We start from the raw sequence: 7,794 nt of genomic DNA on the forward strand, positions 1-7,794 counted from the left end.
AACCACCTCTGGCGAAGAAACGCTGTATGGTGCAGAATAATAATAATTGTTCGCGTCACATGTGCAATTACTTTTATTTTTTTTTGTTTTTATGTTGGTTTGATTTCAAATGTTTCTTCTTTTTTAATAAAATTGATTTTACAACAATTTTCTCGCTGATTCAATAGCATATTTAAGTAAAAAAAATTTCTTCTTGAGGTTGGAGAAAAATCGTTAAATTCAATAATAAATATATTTACAAACGGATTCGTGTTTTTTGTTTTTTTTTCTTCTTGTCATGCTATATAAATCTCATTTTGTGTATTTAGAATACTGATTCAGCTGAACGTGATAGTTGCACTGGATGCGATGGGCTTCTAGCTAGTCTTTTCTTCGGTAAACGCTCTAAAAGTGTTAATAATTTTGCAAAATCCGGACGATCCTCATTTTGAAAAGCAGAACAAAGCATTAGAATATCTTTAACGTCACGTGAGGCCTGTACATTTGCCAATGTATATTTCATACCACGGCCAATTTGATAAATTGTACTTTCGGCTGCTTGTCCTTTGAATGGAAATTCACCGCACAATAATTCATATCAAATCGTACCGAATGCATACACATCGGATGCTTTGGAAAATGGTAAATTATCTTGAGCTGGTCGAACGGCACGTAGTTGACGTATTAGTTCGGGTGCTAAATAACACAACATATTTTCTTCAAGATACAAACCTGTTGCAGTATATTTCAATTTCGTTGTACTGAACAATCCAAAGTCCGTTATCACCACTTTACCATTTTCCAAAAAGATATTTTTCGTTTTTAAATCTTTGTGAATGATTTCTTTGGCATGAAGATAGCCCATGCCTTGAGAAATTTGCTGGGCAACCAAAATGGCACGATACAAATTGAATTTATCGCGTCTCGAATGGATATGAGTGTATAATGTATTTCCTTTGCATAACGATGTGACCATTGCCTGTGGTTTCATGCAGAAACCCATGAATAAAACTAAATTCTCGTGTCGAGTTTTCTTAAATGTTGCAATTTCAAGTTTAAATGCTTCTACTTCATGTTCATCGTCCAAATATCCTTTTTTAAACAATTTAACAGCTACATCTCCATGCCATAAACCACGATGTACCGTACCGAAACGTCCGTGTCCAATTTCTTCGAGCAATTTTAAATCTTCCCATGGAATATCCCATTCTTTCAAAGATAAACTATTTTGACGTGGCCAATGGCCATTGCCACGCTCTTCAGTCGAATCAGATCTTACCGAATCGGTGCTTGCACTTATCGAACCCGACAATGATATTGTTTTATCAGTTTTATCGCTACCATTGCTACGCGTTGTATCAGTCAAACCAGATGATTGAGTGCGATCAATGGTGATTCGATGTTGCATGAATTTGTCTTGAATTTTTGTGGAATCTTTAAACTCTTTGGCCGCATCAGTCTGATCAATTAGGCGATTTTTGTGAATGATAGGCTTGATGAAGCCAAATCAGGAAAATGAAATTGAGTTTGTTTTGAAGCCGCTGGTGTATGTGGTGGAACCATTAACAAAGCTGGACTTGATGGTGACGAACAACTTGAGCCAGCCGAACTACTATCCGGTGCACCAATATATTGATTCGAAAATGCTTGTGATCTGTGACGGTCTCTTCGTGCTGATGATAAAAATCCACCTGATTTAACCATATTCGGTGATGTGTTGGGTAGAAAAACATCTGATGGTAATGTTTTCTTGAATTCATCAATAAATGCCGGTGGCAATCCACATGACGGTGGCACATGGGATTCACAGTCTAGAATATGCATATACAAACCGTAAATTAGATAATTATAATTTTAAACAAATTCTATAGAATAAATTTAACATAATCAACATAATCAATGCAATGAAATTTACCTCTGTGACATCGATATTTACACTCTTTGCATTTCAGTCCGAAAAACATTGGTTTATTGCACAAATCGCACGTATACATGACATTAAATTTCTTGGCAAAACGATGTGCAATTGTATGTCCCATGCCACGATTGATGATTGGTGTGCATGGTGATCGTGGCACGGTTAAACTATTATCGGCAATGTCATTGAAATGCTCGGGGTTTGGTTCGGTGTGCAGTCTCGCTCTAGGCGTTGGTAAATTTGTAGCCGGATTTACCGCGTTCATATGAAATGAGGTACTTGTGGCTACCGAATAATCAAAATTTTCGAGTACATTCATCGTATTTGATGGATGATTTATTGTGGTAACCGGAACACTATTTGTGCTCGTAATACTGGTACGATTTGCATCGTGTCCATTGTTCCATTGTGATTCTTGTGATCTGGATTTTGGAATTGAATTTTGATCGACAACATTATTCGTTGCATTCGATTGTGGGCTGGTCGTAACTATGGGCGGTGTAAACTGCTGTTGATACGAATAGTGATGATACGAATTACTATTTTGTTGTGTTGAATAATTCATTGTCATAACAACGGCTTGATGCCTTTTACGTGCTGGTGGTGTACTATTTCGTTTACCACCACCACTACCACTTTTCGATATTAATGCATAGCTTGGCGAATTTGGAGGCGATGGTGATGGTGTTAATGTACTGGCACTAGTATCTTCAGGCGAAATTAAATAATGATGCCTCTCAACAACGGTGTCAAGTGTTTGGCTCTTATCGCGTATTGTAATGTCAACCGTTTGTATATTATTCTCGACGGCCGTTGTATTCACCATTCGATTGTATTGTTGATGTTGTTGGTAACGTGATGTTAATCGATGTGAACGTGGTGATGCACTTGCCGATACATGCTGTGTACTTTGTCGATCCCATGAATCCCAAAATAATTCAATCGGTTCATTTGTACCCACTGTGATTGCCTCATGACAACGTTTTAAATTAAATATCGCACTCATAAATCGACGCACCTCTTCTTCTCTAATATTTACATTGTGATTTAACATTCCACGAAGTTCACCATCGTTTTTATCCAGCAAAATCTCTAATGTATTTACACGTTGCATCACAACATTTAATGATTCTTGACTCAGCCCTGCAAAAAAAAAATTATCAAAGCCAAATATTTAAACGATTGCATTTAAAATAAAAATTACTATCAATGCAAATAAATGTAGACATACCAACAACACGTAGCCATTGTTTCAGTTCAGCTCCGGTCGATGTGATTGCTTTGGGCAATTTTGCCTTGGTAATCAATAGTTCGGAGAACATTTTCACAAGCTTCGTTTCCAGCGTACGGATTTCTTGTTGGGTTAACTCGGCACTGGTTGCACATTGTGTTCGCAAGGCTTCGAGTCGATCTGCTGATATGTCAATCATGCTAAGTATGACCTCTATGTCGTACATTCGCGGCCCTTGTCGTATATTCGTCTCATGTTCAGCTGTCGATTGGTTTATATCATTTGCCATTCCATAAACAAATGCAAATCATGCACTTCGAAATAGAAACAATTTAAATGATTTTTATTTATTTTATGCAGCAACACACACACCACCATCAAGTTGCTGTAAAAACTTGTCGGAAATGAGTTTTCACTGAAAACTATTTCTTCAGCAATTTCTGCCTTATGGATTCCATCTTCGATGCTCTTTTCTATTGATTACATATGAAAAAAAAAATTGTCGATCCTGTCGACGATACGATTCACCAACAAATTTAAATTTAATTAAAGGTTAAACGCACTTTTCTGTTTAGGTTGTGCTTTTTTTTCTTCTTTCACTTCGTATCAATAGTGGTTAACAAGAGAAAAAAAAATTATATATATATTCTCTTTATGTTGGAACTACGCGCAACGAACACTATGCATATACACACATTCCATCTAATGCGCTGAAACAAAAACTTTCTTTACTCTCTTTGCTTCGATTTCCAATTTAAATTCGACGAAACCAAAGGATAATCGAGCAAATTGTATTTATCGCAATTTGACTAGAACATTATTGCTATAATTTTAATTTTATTTTTTCTCCCAATTTATTTTACAACAAAATTAGAAAAAAACCGAGAAAAAAATTCTCCCAGAAAAATCTAAGCTTTTGAATATTGTTTATTTGTTGGAAAATTCACACAGAACACTGACTGATGTCACTTTTCTTTTTTCCAATCATCGCCATATTTTTCTCGCTCTCATCAAGTTTTTCGTTGGGCTCTCATTGGCTCTCGCCTCTGCTATAAAAAAGTCTATGAAAATGACATTTCGCTCACTGCTTACACTCTCTCCTATCCATATAATACATTGAAGAAATGTGAGGTTATGTTCGACGAACAGAATGAAGACTGAATAGAATGTTTGAGAATGTTAGCTATTGAGAATATTTGAATTTCCCAAGAAAATCATATTAATTTTTTGCATGAATAGAATAGAATTTATGGAAATGCTTCGTTCAAGGACGATGGAATTTTTCACCTGAAATCATTTTCATTTGAATGCAATGAAATAAAAACACGATGCTTGTTTATTTTATTTTTTATCCAGAAATCAATGCAATTTTAATATAATTGCGAATTTTATTGATTGAATCTCATTACGCTCATTATACATTTTAATTCCATTGAATTTCAATCCCAAAAATTATTAATTAAATTCTCATTGAGAATCTATTGTTGTCCTTGGGTTTCTGGCAATGTACGGATAATGTCTGAATCTCCTGGATCGGTAATGGACATTGTGCAGACACGGAAGTATTTACCGCAAGCAGTACCCAATTCAATGTTGTTGCCGCTGTAGTGGTGAACTCCGGTCTTGGCCAACATAGCGTAGTATTCGATTTCAGATTTTCTGTGAGAGAAACAAAAAAACGAAAGTTTCAATTAAAAAACCATCAATAAACATGGAGCAAATGCATTGAACGTTAAAAAAAAAATTCAGAAAGAGTCTCTAGTAATTGTATCGTCACAAAACTCAGAAGTAGCAAATAGTTACTCATCATTCAAAATGAAAATTTGAAAAAAATTCACATAATTCTATAACTTACAACACAAAACAGTCGATTCAGCTTCCGAAACCATATGCAATCGATGTCCATTCAATCGAAATTCAGTTGGCGTGACTACTCCATAGGTTTTCTTATTTTTTGACAATATTCACATGCACCGAACGACCATGTGTCGTTGAAACAAACGAACGACAATCGATGGATTGTCATTTGTTTCACCGGTCTTTGTACGCATTTTTTTTCGGAATTATTGTCAAAATTTCTGAAAACATACTTCTCAGTCACAATTGTGTCGCGACTCCATATGGTTTCAAGAAAAAGTATCAACGAATATGCGTTTGCAAGAAAACTCTACTTCTTAATAGTCATTTTAATTTACCTTAGCGGTGGTGTGTTGTTGGCAATGATGATCAATTTAGCCTTGCCTTGACGCAATGTCTTCAAGGTTTGTTTGTATCCCAAGCAAAATTTGCCGGATTTCATGACCAAAGCCAAACGGGCATTGGTGGATTCCAAAGCCTTTTTCTGTTCATCGAAAATAAAAGAGAAAACAAAATAAAATATTAGTCACTGTGAAACTGTACATAACCTCACATTTTGATATGAAATTCAGACAACGTGGTTTTGTTCAACGATTGAAAAAAAAAATCCCAAAATTTCTTACCTGTTTCTTTTGGGCAACCATTTTGATGCTTTTAGAATTGACCTATTTGTAAATAAAATCAATAAATTTCAATCGATTAGTAAAATTAATTGTATAAAATGAGTAAAAAAATGTGTTTAATCGAAGACATGCTCAACACGCGTACCTTACTGCTCAAAGTCTGAAAGAAGAAGAACGTGAATAAGTGTTTGACACAATACCAATGCCCACCGCATTCGCTCTTTCAGTGTTTACCGATGCAATATTCTCTCATTGCCTCTCCAAATGCCTATTGTCAAATGTATTATGCTTCGTTCACGCTTTCAATTTTATAAACCTTTTTATTTGAAAATAGAAATAGAGACCTTGTCAAATAAACGTTCAACCAAAACGTAAATAGAATTTATTCTGCATTGCGATGGAAATAAAATATTTGAATTGACAACAAACAAGTAACAAAAAATATATTCATAAAAAACAATTTACGATATTTTTAGGATATTATTCCGAATTCGCTGCAGTGCAGTGCAGTGCAGTGCAAAACATATCATTGTCATTCCCTTTGACATAAATTATTCAGTTAGCAACTGACAAACGTTTAACACATGGTATCAAACTCGATTTTTAAGTTATTGAAAGAAGAAAATATTTAAAACCATCATCACATTATATATCTTATATTGAGTGGCACATTTTCTCATACTGAACGTACAGTGCATATCGAAAAACAAGAAATTGCGGAAAAATGAATCGAATGGTAATCTAATTGTGAATTTGTTAGCTTTAGAATAAAAGTAAGTCTTTATGCGAATTTTTTTTACAGCAACCAATTGAGGTAGTTTTTAACACATACAAAGAATATCGGAAGAGAGGTTGGATAGCTTGCCAAGGCGGTGGCATTTCCGTATTAGATGTGAAACAACAATTCAATTTTATTCCATCGGAAATAGTATGTGAATGGCCAAACATTGGTGACGTTGGACAGCTCGCCAAATCATCAGTGAATCGAAATGTTATTATTATTATTATTCTGCACCATACAGCGTTTCTTCGCCAGAGGTGGTGCAGAATAATAATAATAATAATAATGAAATGTGAATGAGTAAGTTTATTTGAGGTTATATTAACATTTAACTTGAAATTTTATTTGTTTCATGCTCTTATGTAAATTCATTCTAGTGTTTGTGCTGGTGTTTTTCCGTTGCCACCTGACATGGCACATGTCAAAGCCGTTGTTCATACTCATTCCGTTAAGGCTATAAAATATACCAGACGCGATGCTGCGGTACAGGCTCTTATGACATTGAACATATCCCGACTTACGAAGGTAAATTTTTTCTTTCGTAACACAGTTAGATGAAACATAAACATATTTTCATTTGATGAACAGGGCATTTGGAATCGAGCCAATTGCCGCGAGTACGAAGAAGGTGAGATCTGTACCATTCCGATCGGCACAGATCATGAACTCATCGATCGATTACATGACGCATTGAAAAGTAATCCAAGCAGTTGCAGCGTTCTGGTTCGAGATCATGGGCTGTTTGTTTTTGCTGATACTTGGCGAAAAGCTAAAAAAGAGTATGTTTCATATTATTTGATACCATAAAATTGAAATTCGATATTTAATTTCAATTCATTTCTTATCGCACACAGATGTGAGATCATCGAACAGCAATTCGAGCTGGAAGTCTAACCATTCAAGCAAACACGAACAGAACAAGCAAATTGTACAAATGTTTCAACTGATTCAAAGAGGGAAGAAAAACAACAATAAAAATTATAAAACAATCAGCTTGAGAATATAAATAAATCAAAATAAAAGCCAATAATTCGATTTCTTAAAACTGTGCATTTATCATTGCTTTTAACATGTTTTAGATGATACAAAAAGTTATTCACAAGCAACAGTTATAACGGTGAATTTTTTTTATTCAAATACATCAAACCAATCAATCATATGCTGTCTACATATAACGATTTCTATAACAAAATTATGCCAATTAAGCCACCCTTAACTCATAAAGAAAATGAGAATTATCATAATGTTCATACTTCAGTCTGTGATACTTATTTAATTGATTTTAACACGAGTACAAATACTGTTAAACAGAGAATTAATGAATATTTTAAAAGAAATAGATTATGGAGAGAATAACAAATTTTATGCAAATCAACCAATATAATATAATGTAAATATATAAAAG

The 7,794-nt window shown here is 34.5% G+C and overlaps 2 protein-coding genes and 1 pseudogene across 2 annotated transcripts; 1 reads left to right on the forward strand and 2 right to left on the reverse strand.

The window, feature by feature from the left end:
* Window positions 1-172: 172 nt before the first annotated feature.
* Window positions 173-4,114, reverse strand: LOC129572585 (kinase suppressor of Ras 2-like; annotated as a pseudogene).
* A 388-nt stretch (window positions 4,115-4,502) lies between these two features.
* LOC129572584 (60S ribosomal protein L30-like) lies at window positions 4,503-5,857 on the reverse strand. The gene is made up of 4 exons (XM_055452576.1): window positions 5,754-5,857; window positions 5,609-5,650; window positions 5,324-5,469; window positions 4,503-4,787 (listed from the first exon to the last, which is right to left on the reverse strand). Exons 2-4 carry the CDS (start codon window positions 5,627-5,629, stop codon window positions 4,607-4,609), a joined length of 348 nt encoding a protein of 115 aa, XP_055308551.1. The 5' UTR covers window positions 5,630-5,650; window positions 5,754-5,857; the 3' UTR covers window positions 4,503-4,606.
* Window positions 5,858-6,682: 825 nt separating this feature from the next.
* Window positions 6,683-7,449, forward strand: LOC129572587 (probable methylthioribulose-1-phosphate dehydratase). Its single transcript, XM_055452577.1, has 4 exons — window positions 6,683-6,689; window positions 6,767-6,914; window positions 6,978-7,168; window positions 7,244-7,449. Exons 2-4 carry the CDS (start codon window positions 6,801-6,803, stop codon window positions 7,281-7,283), a joined length of 345 nt encoding a protein of 114 aa, XP_055308552.1. The 5' UTR covers window positions 6,683-6,689; window positions 6,767-6,800; the 3' UTR covers window positions 7,284-7,449.
* Window positions 7,450-7,794: the final 345 nt, after the last annotated feature.

Source organism: Sitodiplosis mosellana, unplaced genomic scaffold (genome assembly GCF_009176505.1).
Source record: "Sitodiplosis mosellana isolate CC-2019 unplaced genomic scaffold, AAFC_SMos_1.0 Smas_scaffold_5238, whole genome shotgun sequence".
NCBI lineage: Eukaryota > Metazoa > Arthropoda > Insecta > Diptera > Cecidomyiidae > Sitodiplosis > Sitodiplosis mosellana.

What these genes read in the sequence shown, in the direction of transcription:
- LOC129572587 (XM_055452577.1), top strand. Translation starts at nt 6,801, where the DNA reads ATGGCACATGTCAAAGCCGTTGTTCATACTCATTCCGTTAAGGCTATA. An exon ending in ACATATCCCGACTTACGAAG is followed by an intron (nt 6,915 to 6,977) that starts GTAAATTTTTTC and finishes TTTGATGAACAG; the next exon opens with GGCATTTGGAATCGAGCCAA. An exon ending in TGGCGAAAAGCTAAAAAAGA is followed by an intron (nt 7,169 to 7,243) that starts GTATGTTTCATA and finishes TATCGCACACAG; the next exon opens with ATGTGAGATCATCGAACAGC.
- LOC129572584 (XM_055452576.1), bottom strand. Translation starts at nt 5,629, where the DNA reads ATGGTTGCCCAAAAGAAACAG. An exon ending in TGGTTGCCCAAAAGAAACAG is followed by an intron (nt 5,470 to 5,608) that starts GTAAGAAATTTT and finishes TTCGATGAACAG; the next exon opens with AAAAAGGCTTTGGAATCCAC. An exon ending in AACAACACACCACCGCTAAG is followed by an intron (nt 4,788 to 5,323) that starts GTAAATTAAAAT and finishes TTTCTCTCACAG; the next exon opens with AAAATCTGAAATCGAATACT.